The sequence below is a fragment of the Sus scrofa genome, chromosome 15 (genome assembly GCF_054392235.1).
Source record: "Sus scrofa isolate SSC_HxYL_T2T_F1_AM1 chromosome 15, Sscrofa_HxYL_maternal_Yorkshire_Landrace_v2.0, whole genome shotgun sequence".
Classification (NCBI taxonomy): Eukaryota; Metazoa; Chordata; class Mammalia; order Artiodactyla; family Suidae; genus Sus; species Sus scrofa.
Genome location: NC_139397.1, coordinates 37,706,974 through 37,731,447, shown reverse-complemented (window position 1 = coordinate 37,731,447; position 24,474 = coordinate 37,706,974). Strand labels below are relative to the sequence as shown.

Here is a 24,474-nt window from a genome sequence, read left to right as displayed (position 1 = left end):
TGGGTCCCCGGCCAGGCACAGTGGGTTAAGGATCCAGTGCTACTGCAGCTGTGGCATAGGTTGCACCTCCGGCTTGGATATTCGATCCTGACCCAGGAACTTTTTCATATGCCATGGGTGCAGCCAAAAAAAAAGGTATTTTTATTTCATTGAAAGAAATAGATGTAATATTTACACACTTATCAAAATATCAAAACAATTTTATTTTTGCCATAAATATCTTGTTTTCTTGGTGATATGAAAATAATTTAAGAACTCCAAAGTGATAATCATTTAATTCCTGTAATACTAAACTCAGTTTCCTTCATTATTTATTTATTTATTTATTTATCTTTTTGGTCACTCCTGCGGCATGCAGAAGTTGAAAGTTTCCAGGCCAGGGATCGAACCTGAGCAATGGCAGTGATAATGCCAAATCCTTAACTACTAGGCCACCAGGGAACTCCTCCTTCATTATTTTTTAATAAATTCAACCATACATGTTAATTTTGTTAAATTAATCCTCAGTAATACAATTTTAAGATTAATAAGAAGAAAAAAAAGACTCTTAACCAAGATGATAATTATATATTTAATACATCTTGCTTTAAACAGCAATTTTCAAAGTAAACACATCATAGACCTTATAACTTATTAAAGATTTACAGTGCTTACAAAGTTGATTCTAAAAATATACCTTATTTGTTCTAACATTATCTGGAAGATAGAATAATAAATTATAGTAGTATGTTTACCACCACTATAGTTAAGACTGTGTACATATATTCAATATGAAATCCTTTTAGGATTTTCACATTTTCAGCCTTAAAACATACAAGCAGTTTAAAGTTTGGCATACAAGATCTCAGTCTGACAGCAATGGTTTTAAAATCAACAATTATCTACTTGACATTTTAAGAAAGCATGAGCACACAAACATACACACACATATGCACACACACATACACATACACGTACATACACTCTTCCAGGGTAAGCAGAAATTTTCATCCTTGTGTATCAGACAGCTGCCATCAATTTCAAAAATAAAAATTGGGGGAAAAAGTTAAATAAGAATATGTTTAAATCATTCTTAAAGGGCTCTAGCTTTTGGAAAGATATGCACAAAACTGTTATCAAGATCTTTAACATGTACAAATATGCCCTCTCAGTCACTCTTAAACAATATATTCTTAACTATTCACTAATGGGCATGTGAATACACAAGGAGTTACAGGCTCATCCATTCCCCAGATGGCAAGCTACTGACAATCAGTCATAGGATGCAGCCCAGCTCAAGTGGTTTGTTTACTTTATTGAACTCAGTAGACTAAAGAACACAAGAGAGTCAGAATTTTCATTTTTACCTGTTTGGGTTTTCTTCTATGTGTTCTATGTACAAACGCAGTGGAATACTGTGTTGCAAATGACAGTTAATCACTTAATACTTTGTGGTACTGCAGAAGGTTATTTTGTATTCCCAAAACATATTTATTCTAGTTACACTTTTCAAAGGCCCTTAATTTTTTTTATTTTTATTTATTTATTTATTGATTGATTGATTTACTGTCTTTTTAGGGCCTCCCCTGCAGCATATGGAGGTTTCCAGGATAGGGGTCTAATTGGAGCTGTAGCCACCGGCCTAGGTCACAATCACAGCAACACAGGATCCGAGCCGCATCTGCAACCTACACCACAGCTCACGGCAACGCGGGATCCTTAACCCACTACACCACAGCTCACGGCAACTCGGGATGCTTAACCCACTGAGCAAGACTAGAATTCAAACCTTCAACCTAGTCAGACTCGTTCCTAGTTGTATTCATTTCTGCTGCATCACCACGGGAACTCCCAAAGGCCTTTACTTTTAATGATACATATTCTTCTAGATTTAGACTCAAAACAATTTCAGGCTGATAAACTCTCCTGCTCGTCATTTTTACTTCTAGTAAAATTTGTTAAAACAAAAAATTACTCTTTGGACTCTCTCCATTAATGCAAGTTTGAAATGTTTCATGGAAGTTCTTTTTCATCATATATTAAAACACCCAAAGCTATCTGAGACAACATTAAAATAGACACTAACCACATATTAGGGTACCCAGAACTGACTGCTATAATTAGAAAAATAAAAAGGCACAACTGTAAGCGAAAGAGAATATACCAGCTTTTCATTTTCTTTTTTTTTGGTTTTCCTCATATTTTATTTCACTAAGTTTATAAATTGTTCAAAGCATTCTTATACTCTGCATGATGATAACAGAATATTTTGGCACATCAACATTGTGATACAATATACAGTATGTTTAAAAAATTAATTTAAAAATTTAATCTATTAATCAACATTTTTTTAAAGTAGTGCATATATATTTTACAGTTAAGTCAAATACATACAGGTTTGTACTTGATTTACAGATGAAGCAATCACAGATTGCACTAATATATGTATGTGTGTGTATACACACACACACACACACACACACACACACACACCAATCAAGGGAAAAACTGCATCCTGGCAATTTTACAGTCCAAAGTTTTGTTGGTATAGCTATCATTTAAATGCCCTTTTTAATCTTGTTTTTCTGAACAAAAGATATATTTTTGCCTTCTTCATTCTTGATGAGATTTTTCTGCGATAACTTTACATTCATACTGTAAAAATTAAAAGGTTAAAAGGTTAACAGTTTATTCTGAATAGCAATTTCCATATAAACTAAAAAGTCTAAATCTTAACAGTTTACTCTTATTGGCTCCCTTTATTCCTCAAAGAATCTGAGAGTTACTCAACTATTAGGATTAAATGACAAGTGTGATAGGGAAAAAGAAAATTTATGTTCTAGAATCGAAAGAGGCATCGCCAAAAGAAGGAAAAATGATATGTCTGCATTATAAGCAAATAACAGTATATGATTTAGATCAACCCTAGAATATGAAAAGAAGCAAAATAAATTTCTTTGTGTGCCCATTAAGGCATAACAGCAAAGGAAAGGTCATGAACTTAAGGACAGGACAAATATGAATTCAGATAATATTTTTTCAAATGACTTTAAAACTGAAAGGAAAAAAATCTACTCTATTAGTAAAAGCTTCTGGTGAAAACAATATTTTAAAAACACATACCCATTATTCAAAATTAAGTAAACCAATAGACTTAGGATAACTGGGTGGCTAGATTGCCAAAAAGAAAGCAACGTATACTGCAATTTCAATTTTCTCAGGTGGCTAAAATCGTAAAAGTGACAGTGCTTATTCATGAGACTGCTGTGGCATCTGAATGCTACTGCCCCACACCTGCAATCTATGACTGGGCTTATCAACAACGTCCTTTTCCTTCTTAGCTAAAACAATCAAACATCTTGATTTGCTGGAAATAGTCCTAATTTATATCTACTGTAGTAACATAATTGTAAGTAGTGCCTCTTCTCACTTTTAAAACTGTCCCTTTCTCATGGAACAGAAATGTATATTAGTAAAATAAATTCATTGATTAATAAAAATTGGAGGATAAATCATAACACCCTATATAATACATTTTAGCTTTTCTATTCAGGGTTTCTTCCATTTTTAAGACACTTGTGATTAAATTCTTCCCAATGATTTATTCCACTACTGTCTGGAGAAAATCTGTCTTACATCTCAACAACATAAAAGTGACTAAAGAAGCATAAACATACCATTGCTAGTTGTCGACCAATGTTTCCCATTGTTATGCCTCCAGCAAAAAATATACAGGGTAACCAAGAACGAACATAGAGAAAATCTGGAGATGTATATCTAGAATGAAAGAAATACTTTTAACAACCCACACAGGAAGTACAATGAATGACACTTAAGATAATGGCAACGAATTATTCAACAATGGAAATAAATTACTCTATTGATTAAAGTGGCTTAAACAGTTTCATTTTTTTAATTTCTTTTTTTTTTTTTTTTAGGGCCATAGGTGTAGCATATATAAGTTCCCAGGCTAGGGAGTGAATCGGAGCTACAGCTGCCAGCCCGAGCCACAGCCACAGCCATGCCAGACCTGAGCTGCAGCTGCGACCTACTCCACAGCTCTTGGCAACACAGGATCCTTTAACCCACTGATCGAGGCCAGGGGTAGAACCCGAATCCTCATGGCTACTTGTCGGGCTGGTTTCCACTGAGCCATGATGGGAACTCCCTAAAGCAATTTTAAAAATCTCAATTCTGAATTCAGTTATCATTTTCTTATTTTAGCAAACAAGCACCAAAAAGAATACTTACTGATAAACACCATTATAGACTAGCAGCTGAGTGACCAAGGTTGCCAAGAAAGCAATTCCTACTCCAAGGCCAAAACCACTTCTAGATCTATCAAAAGTCCACCACAGTCCAATGGAGAGTGCAGCCAGTGTGAGAGACAACTGTATGTTGTTATCAAAATCCACTTTCTGAGATTAGTGTTAAAGAATCATCTTAAAACTGGTAACCAAATAATATCACCCATTCATTTTTCTAAAATAAGAGATGTTAACCTTAAAAAGGGAATAGACTGCTTTAGCTTTGTGCCTTCAGTTTTTAGCACAATGCATAAAACTAGGGGGGATTAAAATTATCTCTGGTATTCACTAAAGATACACAGAGGACAGGATACCTCTCTAATAGGTCTCACCAACGTGTAATCTCCAAAAAAAACAGCACTCTACATACATTTCCAATTTATGTATTCCAATTTTGGATCAGACCCATTATTTAAGAAATGCTTTGTTTGCAAAAATTATAACTAGAAGCCTCAGAACACAAGTATTGCTAAAGGAACACCCTTTTGCTAAAAAGGAAACCAATATTACTTCTCACACAGGTTTAGAATTACTTGAGAATCATACAGGAACTTGAAAATGGAAGAGTTGACAGCTATTTAACAGGGTACCACATTCTCTATATGATTTACTGACAGACACATTTTACAATAATGCAGTTCAGAAACGAGAGTACCAAGGACACAGTATCCCTTTCTATTATGTCAACTGTTCTAGTTTTAATTTGTTGAGGATAAAGCCTTGAAGTGAACATTATCTTGCAACCTGCCAAGCTATTTTGGTGCCTGAGACTTTCTGGTATAGGACAGTTTGCGCAAATGATATTTTATTTCCATCATCTACTTAAGCACCTATTCACAAATGTACAGCCCTTTCCTACTCCAAAATCTCTGGGCAAAATGAAGCTTTATAAATTCAATTTTCTCATATCTTTGCTAGAGGATTACACTAAAGGAATTAATTTCAAGTATCATTAAAAGGGCATTATCTATGTCCCAAAGGCCATATCTTGGCTCTACATCCAGCTCCCCAGGGGAGACTACATATCTTGCCAAACTAACTGGCCACACTGCAACTAGAGAGAAGTTCAAAAAAGTGCATATAAAGCCATTTTCTACTTCCCGTAACACCCTGCTGTTTATCACCATGACCCCCCCTCCTACCCAACCAGAGGGCATCCTGAACACCAGCCTACTTACAGTCTCAGCTATTATGGGTCACTCAAGGCCAGTCCTTGTTTAGGCTTGATGTATCAAGAAATCTACAGTCTATGGGTACGCTTTCCGAAAAAGCTCTTAGTCTTTAGAGGGCATTATACCTCAAACTCCAAAGCTTGTGCTCTGATTTCTCTATGGAATAAACATTCTTGTCAGGAGTGGAATGTGACACTAACTGGGTGCTCTCTTTGCTAACTAAACTAACTTTGTTAAGAGTCGAAACAAAATAAGGAGGCTTCTAGGGTAAACAGATAAAACTTTAATCATAAAAATAGCACAATGTGATTTTCTACAGTCTAGGTAACCTGTTTTTAAGCCTGTGTTATAAAGTGTGTAAACATTTTGGGTTTTGCTTAAAGGATGAACAGAATAATTAAGACTGCTAAATTTAAGGATTTCATTGAGAGAAAAAGAAAAGAATGACCAAAGCAAAGAATTTAAATTAGGTAAGTCTTCTAAATACCATAAAAGGTTATTTAAACTTCTCAACTTAAAAAGGGCTGAACTGTCTAGGATAGAAAAGTCTAATCCACCAGACAGAGATTAATTTACACATCCATGGGGCTACCAGGTAGGAGAGGGAAACTTCCTAGACCTGAGTCAGGATCTCTAGGGTCTGGTCTCAGCACCGGCACAGCCTCACAATATGAATGACTTAGCAAAGTACCAAACCTCTTGAGCTTTCACTTCTCTTACTATCTTTATAAAGAAAATGTGAAAGTAGGGGATTTCTAAGCTTTCTACTAGATATAATATTCTATGAGTATCTTTTTAAAGCTCTCCTAACCAAGAGAATTGTATAAAATCCTAAATCTCAGTGATTTTGCCAGCCTAAACATGTTGAGAAATTCTTTAATACAAAAGAATAGGGGAAAAGCCAAAATGATAAGAGCCACTGAGGGACTTCCAAAGTCACAAATCTCCAAGAGCCAGCCCAACTGGAAACAGCAAGGCAGATGTGTTTTCAGAATCAAAGACTGCTTCTTTCCTTGGTTCCTCTTCCACGGCTTCTCCAAAACAGCTCAATACTTTCTGTAAGACACACGGGAATCACCACCCACCCTCTCTCCAACTAACTGCCAGCCCTGAGCCTAGTGCAGTGGCAAGAGGAAACTTTAGGCAGCCTGAGTCACGTGTCTTCTCTTCCCTGAAGAGGTTCCTGCCACCTCCACTCTTTAAGCTATGTCTTCTAAAAAAGGGAAGGCTGATCTAGCATGTCCCAGATTCTCTTCTACAAAGGCAAGGCAGGGCAGGGCCCGGGGAGGTGGGGGATGGAAGGGAGGATGACAGGATAAAAACCTTATGAGGGCAAAAACTTTTGTTTTGGGGGTAGACACTTTTTTTTTTTCCGGAGGGGTAAAAGGTAGAGGAGAAAAGGGAAATAGAGGCTACCTTGTCCTTTTAGCCAGGACAGCATGAAAATATTCATTAATCACTAAATTAAAATATCAGAATCTTTAAAATGATTAAAAGTACCTAACTTAGGAAAAAAAGTTCTTTTTGGCCACAGTCTAAGTTGGCTATTTCTACTTCTATCACCTTTTAAGAACATTCATGTGCTGATAAACACCAACAAATGACAGTCTGTCTTTAAATATATATATATATACACACACAAACACATACATATATAATATTTATAAATATATTATTTACATTTAATTTGAAGAATATATATATATATACACACACACACACACACACACACACACACACAAAACAACTAGCACCTGAAGCCACCACCCATCCTTACTGGCAAATCTTAAGTGAAGAAAGAAAGAGAGAAAAGAAATTCCTTTGAAATCTACCTTTTCAATGTTAGAGTTACCAAAACTACATGGAGGTAACTGAGTATTGTAATTTAAGAAAAATACGTAAATTTAAAAATGTGCCAAGTTTCAAAGTGATACTGAAAACCAGGGGTTGCAATGAAAGGCTCTACCCAACACTGTGACTTCAGGGCCACAAGATACTTGAACGTAGCACACATTCTTTTTATCACTAAGTGGGCAGATCACAAATTGACGACAGTGAAGCTGCAAGGAGCTGTTTAACCTTTGGTTTGTTGAAAGCTGCTTTGTTATTATACATTTCATTACGGTGGAAAGGATACAGCGCTGGCGTGATTTATACCAACAAAGACGGCTACGCACCGCATTACACTGGACCATTCTCTTTTAAATTTATGTGGTTCTCCTAGATGCCTGTCAATGCAGGGGTATAATAACCCAATCACAGCTGTGGGGGGAAAAAAGGGAAAAAATTAAGTCATCTCCAATGGTATACAGGCAAAACTTAAGCTAAGAGTCACTACAACCAGCATAAGCATTTGAAAGATTTTTAGAGAAGATCTTCAACTTGCTTAATGTTAATTGTTGATATTTTAAGCTTACCTTTCAAAAGAAAAAAGTGACAATAACACCATTGAAGACGGCATTGTAAATGATTATAATATTCTCAGTAGGCAAACACTATTTCAGTGTATGATTCAGAATTTAGCAGACTGAACTAGATGATTCATGCTACTTTTCCACTACTATTATCTCTGAGACTTGAAAAGCATCAAACCAGTTGGCAGTGAAGCAATGCTCTCTCTAAGCTATATGACCATGAAACGTGCTATCAAATGCCACAAGTCTGAAGAGAAATTCAAAGTGTAAACATGTACAAACTCATCACACATGTAATGCCATCCAGATGGACGAACCTTGCCCTCCCAACTTCTGGTCTCACTCCTTTCCAACCCAGCCCTCTAAAGAGACTCTAAGGCAGGTTGTCAAAGCAGAAAGACTCACAACAGAAATCTACTCGTGACACTCATTCAGCATAGAGGAAAAATGGAAGAAACATGGACTAGAGAAGTATAAATTTTTGGTTAAAATTAAAACTCAATGTTAAAAGATCAGAAGAAATCATTTTAGTGCAATTCTTAATTTTGGAAAGAACCTCTTCAATGCTAACGGTGTAATCAGTTATGAATTACAGTATGCTACATGTCTATAATTGAGACTCAAAATATTCTCACTCCATTTTTAACTTTAATATTTGTCAAACCTTATCATTGTATTCATTTAGTGGAATAGGATTTTAAATGCTAAGTTAGTCATTTAAGAAAGAGTATTTAATGAATCAAAACATTCTTCAGCAAGTTATGAGGAAAATAGACTTAAACGGATTAAAGTTACTGGGAAATAGCTGGGCTGCTTTAATTTGCTAATCTTCCTAAAAACGGAATGTTTATGCTGCCATTCAGTAATAAAAACACAATTGTCACATCAGTTGAAAAGTACGTTTAAAAGTCCAATATACTTACGATGTATCATGAAATTACTGTACCCAAGTCTAAGTGCCTGAAGGGTCAGAAGCCCCTTGCCTGGCCCAGTGTTGGCCAGCTCTAGCTCACAAAAATGCATTAAGTCTTGAAGGAAAAACAGAAATTGATTAATATAAAAATTCATGGGCCAGCAGACCAATGGAGGAACATTAAAAAGAGGCTGCACGGCCACCCTTCCATCTGGAGTAGGGACATTGCCATGATATACGCATTTTCTAATCCACAAAACTGAAAGTGTCTTCTGAATTAGGCTTTTGTTGAGGATAGATGGCCACCAGACCATCAAGAAATTAACAACAAATTTCAGCAATGCAGAACTCCAACAACTATTAGTAAATTTAAAAGTTCCACATTTTATTCCTATTTAAAAGGTACTGTTCTAAAATCCTGTGAGATTAACTGACAGCATTTCCAAATTTCTACAAAATTAAAGTGGCAACAAGCATGTCTAACAGTTGAAATATATCTACATGAATATTGCCTCTTTTTTTGTTCTCAAGGGTCATGAAACTAGCAGCCCATGTCACATCCCTCTTCCCTCTCTTTCTCTCTCTCTTCTCCCTTTGCCTGTTGCTGAGGAAATCAACTAAGATCAGGCACTCCAAGTCAATTTTCCTCAGCAGCTGATGCCACAGGTAAAGAATTATCACATAGAGAGTACTGACATGTGTGTGCAAAGACCTAAATAAGTAAAATTGACTATATTTTTATGCATGTGATGTCAGACTCACAAGTGAGAGACAACTGAGGAGAGCAAGCAAAAACAGAAAAAGAAATTTAAACTGCCACGCTGCCAACCCTGGGATTTGCCAATAAAAATCAAACCCATTGAGTATGCATGGTTCTCGGCTGCTCACTGAGAGGGAGAATTCAAGAGAGCTTGTCACTTCCCATTAAATGTCTTCTTTCTTTCCTTTAAACAGAGGCCTGGCATAGTCTGAGGGCAACACCTACAGCACAGTGAGAGCTCACCATTGAGAGCTGTACCAGAGGTGTGTCTGGCCTTTTCCTTTTTCTATACATTCTTATTTTAACAAGAGAGGCTGTTAAAATCATGCCTGTGTTAAATCACAGGCAAACATAGTCCTGCTTAATCAGGTGGTTCTCTGATGCAAAATCACACTTCTTGGAATTATTATTTCCTAGCGACTTGTTATAGGCTACCAAGACCAAAAACAAGAGAGGTTTGTACGACAATATTAAGTCATCGTTTTTTCATGGTACCGTGTTTAACGCAGTGATGCACTAAAAGGAAGAGTTAAATCAAATATTTCTCAAGGAAAAAGAGCTGAAAAAGCAAAACCACTGAATGAGGCAGACTTTGACGGAAAACTACAACAGGATAGGCAGTGTGTTCATCCAACAGACAAATAAGCCCCCATGATATGTCTGGTTCTTGGTATTTGCTAGGGATTTAAAAAGGAAAAATGAGTAAGACATGATCCCAGTCCTAAAGTGGCCACCTAAACAATTAAACAGAGTAACATGTTAGAGGCAGCACTGACAGGGCCCAGGGTCCAGCCTTCTCCTGGCATGTGCAGAGGGGAGGCAGGGTACTAGGGTGTCAGGAAAGCTTCCTAGAAGAAGCAACCTTTAATGCAGGAGCCTTCAGCAGATGAGTGGTCTGGAAAGGGCTTTCTAATCAAAGGGAAGTATTTGAGGAAAAGCATGGACAGTGAAAAATACCCAGTATCATCTGGAAATGGCAAGCTTTAGGCAGAAACAGAGCTTCAGGGTCTGATTTCTCTTACAGAGGTGAGTGTACCACATAGGACAGGGGAGGAGGAACAGGACAGGGGGTAATGGGGAGCAGGCAGAATCTGAGGCAGGAAAAGACAAGACTGAAAATTCCAAGCAGAGTAGTTGAAGGCCTAGACCAAGTGACAGACAGGGGAGAGATGTAAAATCTGGAACCTGGATGTGGGAGGTGAGAGAGAGGAGGAGCCTTGCAAGGCTCTCCAGGAATTGGGTAACTGACTGCAAGGCTCAACAGGAAAAGTCTATCTGCTTTTCCTTTTTAAATTAGATAGTAGTTTCATAGGTATGGACCCAATCTGGTTACTTGTGATTTGTCAGTCAACCTCTCTAGTTATTTCAGTCACACAATGATATGTACGTTTTCTCTCCTATTTATTCTTCAGAAAGATTCCTCTGTAGCTCTCAATCAGGTTCAAGAGGTTCTAATTCTCTAATTCTAAAGCACTGCACACATACAGAAGTGAATCAACTTGAAACGCCACCCATTATTAAACTAAAAATAGAGAACCAGAAAAGGAAAATGAGATCAAAAGGAGTTTACCAGAGTTCCCTACTAGTCATCTCTCCAGAAGCACCACAGGCAAATTTTCCAGCACTAGGTTTACATGTAGAAAGCAGTGACTCTGGAGACCCTCCAGAAGGTAGCTGCTCAATCTATGAGTATTAACTACATGGGAAAATCAAAGAACAATCATCGATTTTTCTGATTTAAGATGGTAAGAGCCAAGAGAAGGAGTTCTTGTTGGGGCTCAGTGGGTTAAGAACCCAACACATTGTCCATGAGGATGTGGGATCCATCCCTGGCCTCGCTCAGTGGGCTAAGGATCTGGCATTGCCACAAGATGCAACATAGATCGCAGATGCAGCTCAGATCTGGGGTTGCCGTGGCTGTGGCACTGACTGCCGATATAGCTCCAATTCGACTCCTGGCCCAGGTAACTTCCATATACCACAAGTGCAACTGTAAAAACAAAAAGAAAAGAAAAGAAAAGAGCCAAGAGGCCAAGAGAGTTTTGAAAATGCATACCAACACACACAAACAAAAACAGACACATACCTTATACACACATGAACCAAACACACTGTTTCTTCCAACACCTATCTTTTTTTCCCTTAATATCTTCCCTAAGATGGGGGGGAGAGCAGTAATTACACAAGAATCCATTTTTCATCTTTGGCAACTGTCACACATCTGATACCCTCAACCTCACCTACTAAATACCATGGTCTGCCCAACAACATCAACAACACAGCTGACTGAAATTTTGATTTCCCAAGTCCTCCCTATGGGCATTTGCCCAGGTACCTCATGGAAAGAACACACTGCTTTCAGAAGAAGCACTTAAGCAAGAAAAATAAATCCAAATCCTCCCCATGCAATGATACAAGGTTAAGTTTGCAAGTGTGACAAGCCTCGTAGCTAGCAAAAGGAAGGACAGTAGGGACAAAGCAACCGAAATGTAGCATTAATGTTTGAAGTTTTCCTAATGTATGTGAGTTTGTGGCAAAAGTGCTCACATCACAGGACAGATGCAACCCTGCTCCTCTCAATAAACGAGGTACGATGAAACCCCAGTCAAGTCTTCCTGCTCCAGCCCAGAATGCATAGTATAAGCCATTCTTCCCCACCTACACCTAGCACTTGGTCTAGAAGGTTCAAAAGAGGCACGCCCACTGAGTGAAGTTTGAAGAACTCCCTCCTTCCCCTTCCCTGGCATGTGACTTTCACCTTGCCACACCATTCACTAACTCTGGGACTCTGGGCTCACTGATAACCTTCCTTATCTATCTCTTCATTCCCCCCAAAACAGGCACAATGCCAAACATCTCATTCCTGAGTTGGCCAGACTGATCTCTAGGGTTGAGAGATACAGCCAGCCTTAGTAGACATTCAATAAGAAAGTTTTCCTCCCCAACCTTCCCTTTGTCTATTCTGAAAATACATGTTCTTCCAAGTCCTAAAAAGCTTCTATTAGTAGCTAGATAGGACTTCTACCATAGGAGAAAATAAACAAGTAGAAAAGGTTGTTGGGAAAACTTTTTTGCTTCTGAACTTAAATGAAAGAAAGGAAAATACATGAGGATTAGTATATACAACAGAGAATGATAAAATACAATTTATGCTTTCTTCTCTTTGTTTGAACTATGTTGCCTGTTCTCTCAGAGAACAGTAATAACCTCGGAGAAACTAAGAATCATCTTTATAAGCTCTCTTTCAATGCGACTACTATAATAGTGAGAAATCAACACATAAAACATGCTGCAACCTTACCACAGCAATGCCCTTCCATCCATGGAATGTGATGACATAACTGTGTCCAATAGGTTTCATGAGGTCATTTAAAATGTATCACACCTAACTCCTTACCCTGGGACCTCCAGCTCTAGGATGTAAGTCAAGAAGGATCTACATAATATTGCAAGGGATTTATGTATGTTAAGTATGAGACACCAAATGGAAATTCTTAAAAGCAATTTTCTCTCTCAATCAGAATTCTCTACTACCACATGATTAGGACTTCCTTATGTTACTTAATAAACAAAATAGTCTACTGGTCTCATTAGAAAAAGCCAAAGCACTATTCATTATGGAAACTCACCATCAATAAGGCATTCTGAAATGCTCCATTTTATCCACTAAATGCTATCTACCAAAAAAAGATCTGAAATAAGTAACAGGATGATAAAAATTTTAAGGAAAGAGAATCTATTAATCTCTTTAAGAATTTATTATTCTGAAGGTATGTCTAAAAACAAGATACCAAGGGAAAAAAGCATATACATAAACCTAAAAAATAACAACATGAAGCTTTAAACTTGAATAAAACTATGGTCAACCCGTGAACAACACGAGGGGTCCCCTCCCTCTGTACTATCAAGAATCTGCATATAATTTTACAGCAGCCGTCTGTAGCCACAGTTCCACATCTGCAATTCAACCCAGGAATGAGTAGTACTAGAGTATGTATTCATTGAAAAAAAAATTCACAAACACATTCAAGCATGTGTTCTTCAAGGGTCAAAAGCCTTCCATCTTCAAGTTTTTATCTTCTTCAAAAACAAGACAATACACATCAAAACCTTAAAACCAAATATTGATGATGATCAGCAAGATGAAATAAGTTTCTATGAGATGGGTTAATGAAAGAACAAAATAAAGAGGTGAAAAGGCTCATCCCTAAAGGAATCAAGATTGCTTTTAGGATTAAATTTTTAAAGGTCATAGATGTTAGTCAGATACAAATCGGACACAAAAGAGTACATACTCTGTGATTCCATTTATATTACATTCTAGAACACGCAAAAATAATCCAGTGACAGAAAGAGAAAGTCTGAGGCTGGAGGTGGGGAGTGGACTTCAAAAAGGGCCCAGGAGAACTTAGGAAGTGATAGAAATGTCCTATAGCTGGATTGTGGTGGTGGCTACATGACTGTATGCATTTGTAAAGCAGGTCGATTGTACTGTATATAAATTATATCTCAATAAAGCTGGTTTTTAAAAAGTATTGCTCCGACAATAACTACCCTCGTTTACCCTAATTCCTTTCTAGGCATTACAGAAATAGCCCACACATACCTGAAGCTGTGCCACAGCACGGTGGTACCCACCATGCCGAAGAAAAGATGCTTGCAATCACATCCGGTGGAAAGAGCGTCACGTTTCTCTGAATCTGAAGCAAATTTAACACTAATGCAAGAAATACACCAATAAAAAAGAGGACTACTCCTCGAATCATCAAGTTCACACTCTGGCTAGTCACAGATGAGATATAGGGACCACACTTTTTGGGTCCAGGTGACTTTGTCTCTCCTTCTGCCATGGTTTCATAAGTTCAGTAAGTCAGTAAAAAAAAGAAAAAAAGAAGAAGAAATGGTGTCCTAGCTGAAAAGCCAACTGTCTGAACCAAAGCAGGGTGGTGTTTCAACAGTATTGCATCTCGTCCTAAAATAGGAACTAACAGAAATCCTGTAAGAGATAAGAAAAAAGAAATCAATGTGTGTCTAATAAATGACTATACAATTTTCCTGATTTCAATATTAATTAACATTAAAGGACAAAATAATGAAATGACGAGATTATCTATTTAAATTAGTCATTTACTGAATAAGAAGAGGTTTAAAAAACATTTTATTGGTAATAAAAAATAAAGTGCTAAACTTATATTCATTGGGACAGAATTAATGACCAAAGAGACTTAAAGGTTAAAATAACAGTGAAAACAGCTTGCCTCTGGACAGGTTATCTGAGACATTTCTACTAGAAACTAGAAAATTAAAATGCAGGTTTCTGTTTCTTCTACCAAAATCTCCAAGCCCAAGTAGCTGATGGAAAATAAACATATTTGAACTAAAATTGTTGTACTGTTCACAATGAAATGTCACTTGCTCAGGAGGACATTCTTCATAGGGGAACAAAATGACCTGTTTCAATGTTTAATGCTTATACACATGATTTTCTGCACAAAAGTATCTTATAAAAAGCAGGCCAGCACCCACTCACTCACACATACAGCAAGTGCAGAATCCAGGCCTGATCTGCTCTCCCAGAACCCCAGCTGTGTCCCACCCCTGCCTTGACCCAGTCTGCCTTTAGTGCAATTATGAGAGCTATTGTGAGAAGGCTGGCATAGGAAGCAGAAGAAAGGAAGCTAAGAAAATAAAGACTAACCTCTTGGCTAGATTCAAAGAAATTCGATCCACATGATTTCTGAGCCATAAAACCTAGAACTCTACAAGTACAATCATTCTAGGTTATTTGCTCACCCCTCTAAACAAAAGCGATCTTTCCTGTGCATAAGTTTGTTTAAGACAAACACCATGTGAGGCTTTCTATGAGCTGTTCTAAGCACCTGACATATGGTAACACATTTAACTCTCATGATAACCCTAAAAGGTAAGTGCAAATACATCCATTTTAAAGGTGAGACAAAAAAGCAAAGAAAGGTTAAGTCACTTAACCAAGTTTCCATCCACTAAGAGGGCAAGCTGGGATTCAAAGCCATACAGTCTGGCTCCAAAGCCCTTATTTGTACCTTCACATTTAGCCTCTCAAACTGTTGCATATTCCTCTACATTTTTTTCTATGAATAGCAACATTTTTTTAAGCGGTAAAGTACTATACAGACTGTTTTTGTAACTTACTACTATCTCGCCCCAAAATAATATATCTTGGACATTGTCCCAACCAGAACATAAACATTTCCTTTGAATCGCAAAGTAATTTATTTAAAACTTTAGCATGGCAATTCTAAAAGCGATCTTATGATGATATGTATAGTTGCTTTACGGATTATAAACTTTTTATGTAGGTCTATTCACTATCATTGCACCTATATACCCAGAAAGGTAACTGCCTAGCATATAAGGGGAGCTCGACATATTCATATTTATTTAATTAAAGTGGATTAACTCTTTTTGAACCAAATTACATTGGGTTAAACAAGACTTTTTGGAAGGTAAACCTAACCTAGCACTTAATCATCATTTAAAATATAGTTCCTCTGACTTCCAAGTTTCAAAGTACATTGCAAATGTATTTTGGAACAAAACCCATGTGTAAATTGGATGGAGGGTTAGGGGAGTTGACTTTAGAAACAAGCAGTATGAAAATGAGAACATCTGTAAGTACTAGTAACTTTCACAGCCTATTAGTTTCATGTGATAAACACAGACACAGGTAGTGTGTGCCTCTACCATACTCAAAGCTCTGTGCCCAACACCTGAGGAGGAAATTCATTACTCAAGCAAGTCCTCCCAAACCTACTTAGTCTATAGCATAACTGAGTTCTGCAGCTTAGTGGCCTAGAGAAAATCAGACATAGTACAGCTGATTCACGGGAAAACATACTCTAAATACCTACTGAAAATCCAGAAAACATTTCCCCATTTTCCTTCTTTTTTCTTTCCTCTGGTCCCCACATGCAGTGGCTTGATGTTGAACTTGGGCCACAGCAGTGAAAGCACCAAATCCTAACCAAGAGACCACCGGGGAGCTCCCAGAAAACATCCCCTCTTGACCTGGCCTTGCAACTATTCTTTGCTTGGTATTCATCATGTCACAGCTACAGAATTCATCATCATCAACATCCTGACTACTGACATAGCACCCATTTATGGAAGTCCTACTCTATGTCAGGCATATAGTACCTCTGAGCTCCACAATAAGACTAAAGGTAGGTATTACCATCTGCACTTCACAAATGAAGAAATAAAGTCAAAGAGACTTAGCCACTTGCCTATGGTCACGTGACCCACAGCATTAGAACTGGAACTGTACCTTACAGATGATTGATTCCAAAACCTACCCTCTTTCCTCTAAACCTTGAGTCCCCCGGGAGAGGATTAAGATGGTGGAATAGAAGGACTGGAGCTCAACTTCTCTCCTAAAAACAACAAAATTCAAAACTAAAAGCTGAGCAATCCCCACCCAAATGGACCAGAAACCTTAAAAAAGATATCCTACTTCAGAAGAAAAAGAGGAGGACACATCAAGAGGGGTGATTTCACGATATAAACAACCCATACCTCCTGGGTGGGAAGCTCCATAGACTGGAAACTAACTGGTTTGCAGAGAGAGACTCACCTACAGAAGTAAGAGTTCTGAGCCCCACATCAAACTCTCACGTGTGGGGATCCGGCACTGGGAGAAAGGGCCCCTGGAGCATCTGGCATTGAAGGCCAGTGGGGCTTGTGTGCAGGAGCTCCACAGGAACGGGGGAAACGGAGACCCCATTCTTAAAAGGCGCACACGGACTTTCACATGCACTGGATCCCAGGGCAAAGCAAAGTCTCCACGGGAATCTGGGTCAAACCTGACTGCAGTTCTTGGAGGACATCCTGGGAAAACAGGGGTGAACCTGGCTTGTTGTGAGAGAGGGACACTGAAGGCAAAACTCTCAGGAATATTCAGCAGCTGCCTTTCTCTGAAGGTGGCCATTTTGGGAAAGGCTGGCCCCACCCCTCAGCCAGCTGCTGAGAAGCCCCAGGGCAAACAACAATCCAGGTGGGATCACAGCCCCACCCCTCAGTAAACAGGGTACACAAAGACCCCTCAGGCACACAGCTGCCTCTAATCCCATCCAGAGGCTAAGCCCCACCCACCAGAGGGATTAGAATCAGCTCCTCCTACCAGGGGGCAGGCATCAGCCCCTCCCATCAGGAAGCCTACAGCAAGGCCCCATACCGACTTCAGCCACAGGAGGGCAGACATCAGAAGTAAGGGAGGCTACAACTCTATTATCTGTAAAAAGGTCACCACACCAAAAACCTATAAAAATGGAAAGACAGAGAACTATAACTCAGATGAGGGAGAAAGGAAAAACCCCAGAAAATCAGCGAGTAATGAGGAGATTCTCAGCCTCCAGGAAAAAGACTTTAGATTGTTGATGCTGAAGATGATGCAAGACATTGGAAATATACTGGAGGCAAAGATGGATAACTTACAGGAAACACTCACCAAAGAGATACAAGATATAAAACTTAAACAAGAAGAGATGCAAAGTACAATAACTGAAATAAAAAATTCACTAGAAGCAACCAACATCAGAATACAAGAGGCAGAAGAATGGATAAGGGAGGTGGAGGACAGATTAGTGGAAATTATGGATATCGAACAGAAAAGAGAAAAAAGACTGAAAACAAATGAAGAGAGTCTCAGAGATCTCTGGGACAACGTTACATGCAGCAACATCCATATTATAAGGGTGCCAGAAGGAGAAGAGAGAGAGAACAAGACAGAAAAAAATATTCCAAGAGATAATAGCCAAAAAATTACCCAGCATGGGAAAGGAACCACTCGCTCAAATCCAGGAAGCACAACGAGTACCATATAAAATCAACCCAAGGAGGAATACACCAAGACTCATATTAATCAAACTGAACAAAATTAAAGACAAAGAGAAAATCTTGAAAGCAGCTAGGGAAAAGAAACAAGTAACATCCAAGGGAACCCCAATAAGGTTATCGGCAGATTTTTCAGAAGAAACTCTGCAGGCCAGAAGGGAGTGGCATGATACACTTAACGTGATGAAAGGAAAAAACCTCCAACCAAGATTACTTTACCCAGCAAGGCTCTCATTCAGATTTGAAGGAGAAATCAAAACCTTCACAGATAAGCAAAAGTTGAGAGAATTCAGCAACACTAAACCAGCCTTACAACAAATAATACCAAGGGAACCTCTCTAGGCAGAAAAGAAAAGACAGCAACAGGAAACAAAAATTCCACAAATGACAAGGCTCACCAGTAAAGGTATATATACGGTAAAGATACGAAATCATCCATGCACGATTATACTACCAAAATCAGAAATAATGAGAAGAGGTGGGTACAAATGCAGGACACTGGAGATGAACCTGCAATTAAGAGAACAACTTAAAACAATCTTGTATACATATAGACTCTTATATCAAAACTTCAGGGTAACCGCAAACCAAAAATCTACAATTGATACACAAACAAGGAATCTCTGAAGAAGAAATATATTTCATAATAAATAAGTGCATAATCTACCATGAAGGGGGTCATTTGACATCATTCTTGGAATGCTGAAGTCTTCTTACATCTGATTCTGATTTCCTCTCCATCAAAGAATTTATGATAACTATAATTAAATAATACAACTGTACAATTAAATAAAAACTAAATAAACCTTGAGTCCCATTCCAGCCCCACTTCTCAGATGTCTTTTTCGGCACATGGGTTTAAAGAAGGGGATTTGGTTACTGAAAATATGGGTAGACATTGGTAAACAATATCAACTATTAATACATTTTCAAGGTACTAAGGCCAATTAAAGTCCAAGCAGAAAGACCATGAGAACAAATACACAAACTTTGATTTTCTTTAAAAGTACTAGATCAAGGAGTAAAAAAATGTATTAAAGAAAAAAAGCATATGGCCAACTTACATACTGTATTAGATCAACATCTGACTCCTCATTTTCCAAACTTCCAGTAATAGCCCCCATCTTCTGCTACTACAACAGCTATTAGAGGTCAAAGAGTACATATATATATTTTAAGTAACCCAAATTGCTCTAGTAAATCATGTGTTTCCGTTTGTGAATTTTTCCAAAAGGGAACTTTATGTTGAATAATGTTTTTACAAGAGCAAAATAGCTCCAGTTTTAAAGTTATTTCAGTTGTGATAGGCCCTAGCTCACAATCACTCACCAGTGTTTGCCAAAGGGCCCTGAGCATTAAGCATTTTGGGCTGGACAATTCCTTATTGTTTGGAACTACCCTAAGCATTGCAAAACATTTAGCAGCCCTGGCTCATGCCCACTAAATGCCAGTGCATGCCACTCCCACCCACCCCCACCCCCCACCAGACAACCTCAAATGGCCCTACATATTTCCAAATGCCCTCCCACTGAGAGCCACTGATTACTAGACTCTTTCCTCTTGCTAGTTCAAGGCTGCTGTTTATGTTATTCTGCCTCAGCTGTTTATTCAACCTTTCCTCAAAGTGCTTGTTTATAGTTTCCTACTTCACCTCAAAAGCTGTCTTTAAAAATAATAAAGCATTTGTTTGATGTTTATTTGAATGAGATTTTTAAGCTATTTTTTTAAAATCCAAAAAACTAATTTTATGGCTACATAATAATACAATAGTATGTAATTACAAGAGACAAAAAGAAAAGTTAAAATGTGTTAGAATAACAGCATTCTAAAATTTAAGAAATGGAAGAGAATTGGGAGTTCATCTATTCCAGGAAGTGTGTGAGTCTGATACAAAACAAACAAAAACAAAAAGGTTGTGCATATGTACACTTTTCTGGGAAGAGAGGTGGACTTTTCATATTAAATGCTCAGAAAGTCCATGGTCTCAAAGAAGTTAAGAACTGCTGATCTAACAATTTAGTGACAAAACAAATGAAGCCCAAAGTTGTTAAGTGACAAGATCAAGCGTGCATGCTACTGGATCTTGCTACCACAAACATGTAAACTGAACTCCTGGAAATGGCTAGACTGACTCATCAAAGGGATAAGAAATTCCACAGGACCATTCACTCCCTATTAACACAGCAATTAAGTTCCAAAAAAAGCTTGTTGTTTATAATAGCCACACATTAGGGGAGCAGGTTATTTTAAAGGGAAAGCTCTTGGACTAAGCATCCCTAATTTGTTTGTTTTAAAATTTGGTTTTCTGATTACATATTAATAATATCATCTTAAAACAAATCGCATCTATATCTTTAAGTGTTACTCTTACAACAATGATAGATTTGAGTCTCCAAAATTTTTTAAAAAACTATATTTGAAAAATTTAGATTATCCAAAAAATAATTTTCTGATCAGGGAAGAAGTCTCTGGTATAAAGATATCATTTAAAAGACAATCTCGGGAGTTCCCGTCATGGCTCAGGGGAAACGAATTTGACTAGCATCCATGAGGACACAGGTTCAATCCCTGGCCTTGCTCAGTGGGTTAAGGATCCAGTGTTGCCATGAGCTGTGGTGTAGGTTGCAGATGCTACTCAGATCCCACATTGCTGTGGCATAGGCCAGAAGCTACAGCTCCAATTGGAACCCTAGCCTGGGAACTTCCATATACCTCCGTATGCCACGGGTGCATCCCTTGGAAAAAAGAAAAAAAAGAGAGAGAGAGACAATAAATAAATACATAAATAAATAAATAAATAGACAGTCTCTCAACAGATCCTCAACAATAATCCTAGTAAGTAGGTGGGTGTTTTTAATCCTCCTTTTACAAAATATAATAGGTTAAGTAACTTTCTGAGATTATAAAACTGTTACCAGGTAGTACCAGGACTAGCCCCAGGCACTCTGACTCCATGTCTGAAGTAGTTCCCTCCACACATTGCTCTACAATTGCATTTTCTACAAAACACCATACAAAAACAAATTAAGTGCCACACAAGAAATGGTTTTTAAAGGCATGTTGATAAACAACTGTTAATACCAAAATAATACTTTTTTCAAAAATAAAAGAAGAAACTTCCACAGGACATGAAAAATTCTACCTTAGCTCTGACCTACAATTTCTATAAAGTACATTACTGAACAAAAAGAAAAACAGTTCAAGTAATTTGGAGAGATCAACAACAAATCATCAAAATTGGGAAAACATTATTCCCAGTCTATGTGCTGCCTGTCAGTGGGTTGATATTATTACTTTTAGATAAACAAAAGAGGATTGTTAAGTGATTCTGGGTTTTGAGAATGAAAATCAAAGTTTACATTTGCCACTGAAACAACTTCCAAGCAATAGGTATTTGAACACAAATACACAAACAAAAACCATCGTTTGGGAATGATTGTCTGATAACAATGAAAATAAGCTGTCTTTAAAATTAATGATTTGCATTTTTCTTTTCCTTTTCAGCCCACCAAACATAAGAGCAACAGTTGTTAGTTTAAAAAGAATCAACCTCTTTCCCAAATGTTCATGATTCACAGCTTGGTCACTTTATATCAGATATGTACTGAAAACTATAACAAAACACACCGTTAAATATAACATCCAGAGAAAGAATGAAGAAAACAGGAAGAGTAGTGGCTATTTTTTTTTCTCTGTGGGGCCCCTATTAGTGGCTCCTTTACTCCTTTTCACTCAATGGTTCTCTCTCAAGGCCAAGCCCCAAAGTTGGAAGACATAACCTGGACACTGCTTGTCTGCTGTCATTTCTCCTTCACCCAAGACTGGAATGGTGTCTAATCCTCAGCAACACTGCCATACTGACTCCAGCCAGTATCAGTGGACCAGCTGTCAAGCCTATTCATTCCTTCTTGAAGCATTTCCCCACTGATCCTACAAAATAGTAAACTCTTCCTGGGATGTCTTCCTAGACTGTCTAGCTAAAACCATACATACATAACTTATTAACTTTTTCCCAACGCTAACTGGACATGGGCCATTATCACTTAGGTTTTAGCACCCCCCCCCCATCACACCCACAGTGCTTTTCTTTTCCCGATTGCCACTTCCACTGACCAACTCTTAAAATCCCAGAAAACTATCACCAACCGACTTCTAGGTCCTGGCAAGCATTCTCTCTGGCTTTATCCACACACCGACTCCAAAGGTTTCCAATTCCAATTCAAAAATACCAAAGTCCCGTTCGTCAACCCATTATCAACATACCTGTCGGCGGATTCTAAACTTACTACAATATCTACCTTTAGATTCACCCCCAAATCCTGACAGCTCTGTGCTGGAGAGCTCGCCGACCTCCACCCCGTCAAATCTCCGGGGTCGCCCTTCCCGCCGCCCTCCAGCCTTCTTTCTGCTCCGATACTCTAGCACTGTCCAAGAAGCTTCGGCCTCTCCTAGGAACTCTCCCCGATCCCGCTGTCCCCTTCCGGATCTCGCCTACCCTACCCCAGGTGAGCAGACCACCTCACCCTTCAGGCCCCTTCTATGGTCCTGGCTCCTCGCACTTGCTAAGCAGGGTTCCCAGGCTGCAAAATCGGAAGCGGTTCCTCTTACCGAGAGCCACCCCTTTCCTCAGGTCCCTACCCCCAACAACAAGACACTCGCGCTTCCTGGGAGACCCCCCAACTCACCCCTGTTTCCGCCATCTTCTGGGACCGGCCCCCGCCCCCCTCCGCCGCTTCCTCCTCCCCTCACGTAACTCCGCCTGAGCTTCACTGCGCCTGCGCGGCAGGCGCTGACGCTCTCCCGAAGATAGGGGCAGAAGAACTTCCGGTTTCTACGGGCGCCGAGTAGTGAGCCTGCGAAAGGGGGCAAAAGGACTTCCGATCTCCTTGAGCGTAGCTGCCGGCTACAGGCATGGACTACCTAGTGGTGGAGGCTACCAAATCAGCTGTTGTTTGCTGACCAGGCAGCAGAGGGTTGTGACGAATGCCCAGACCTGCGGGCGGTGTCAGGGAATCGCACAGCAACACACGCATACCCTGTGGGAGGCGAGGCTCTCCACACGTCGCTCCTCTGAGCCAGGATCTGGGCTGCGGCTAAGGATGCTGACTCTCATTTTCTGTGTGCTTTTGCCTGCCTTTGCTCTTTACCTTATTCCTGCATTCCTAAGTCATAACTTCTTTCGAGAAAGAGCGTAGTTGATATTTCTCTCCTTTTCATCCCACAGCATTTTTTCCTGTTTTCATTAATAATCGTTCCCCAAGTTTGACAAAAGCGATTTGTGTACAGTTGCTTTCATAGGAAGAGCTTTAGAGGTTTTCAGCGACGTAGAGAAAATGCAAAGTACAATGCAAAATACAAAAAGGAAATTACAAAGTAGATAAAATTATAATTCCTTGTTGGTTGGAAGTAATACCGAACCATAATATGGATGAGGTCAGGTTACTGTGTTCTTGAGGCAAGTTTAAGTTGAAGGTTGGGCCTGGAATCCTTGCTTAAGAGATTTGAAAAGAAGCATTAGTTGGTGAAATTCCTTTGTGTTTTTTTTTTAACTTTGAACTGATAAATGATAGATGGGTTTGTATGTTTCTGACTTTTTATTGGTACACATATTTCTGAAAATTGAAAGAGAAATTGAATTTGCAACAGAATGCTTCCAAACAAGTATCTATCTGACCTTTCTTGTTTTCTCTAATGTTTCCTGTAACTAAGTCTCTTATGTAGGTTTTTACACTACCAGTAAAAAAAAAAATGTGGGTGGATTATACAGAATGGAAATGGAATTTTAAAAAGAAAAGAGAAAAGCACCCAGACAAGAGAGGATTACCTCAAAATATCCCAACATCTGTCATGATTCTCTTTAAAACAACCTGAGTCCCACTCATCTAGGCCATGTCTTCTCTAGGCAAGCTTTCAAACACTTAGAAATTGCCTTCAAGAAAATCCTTAAGGAAAATTTTAACTTGAAAGACCTTTGTTTTAGTTTCAATATTTATTGACTGCAGGGAGGGACAAGACCTAAAAAGCAAGAACCATGTGGCACCAGTTCCTAAGGTTCTTG

At 38.6% G+C, this 24,474-nt stretch overlaps 1 protein-coding gene across 7 annotated transcripts; it reads right to left on the bottom strand.

The window, feature by feature from the left end:
• Positions 1–557: 557 nt before the first annotated feature.
• On the bottom strand, positions 558–23,144 carry INSIG2 (insulin induced gene 2). 7 transcript variants are annotated; one of them, XM_084998064.1, is made up of 8 exons: positions 18,815–18,926; positions 17,704–17,841; positions 16,880–16,957; positions 14,152–14,541; positions 7,596–7,720; positions 4,231–4,397; positions 3,657–3,756; positions 558–2,634 (listed from the first exon to the last, which is right to left on the bottom strand). In XM_084998064.1, the coding sequence occupies exons 4-8, from the start codon at positions 14,393–14,395 to the stop codon at positions 2,593–2,595; spliced, it is 678 nt and encodes a 225-aa protein (XP_084854190.1). In that variant the 5' UTR covers positions 14,396–14,541; positions 16,880–16,957; positions 17,704–17,841; positions 18,815–18,926; the 3' UTR covers positions 558–2,592.
• Between the last annotated feature and the right edge of the window lie 1,330 nt (positions 23,145–24,474).

What these genes read in the sequence shown, in the direction of transcription:
- INSIG2 (XM_021074560.2), bottom strand. Translation starts at nt 14,395, where the DNA reads ATGGCAGAAGGAGAGACAAAGTCACCTGGACCCAAAAAGTGTGGTCCC. An exon ending in GTGCTGTGGCACAGCTTCAG is followed by an intron (nt 7,721 to 14,151) that starts GTATGTGTGGGC and finishes TTCCCCCCACAG; the next exon opens with CTGTGATTGGGTTATTATAC. An exon ending in GTATAAATCACGCCAGCGCT is followed by an intron (nt 4,398 to 7,595) that starts GTATCCTTTCCA and finishes CACTAATCTCAG; the next exon opens with AAAGTGGATTTTGATAACAA.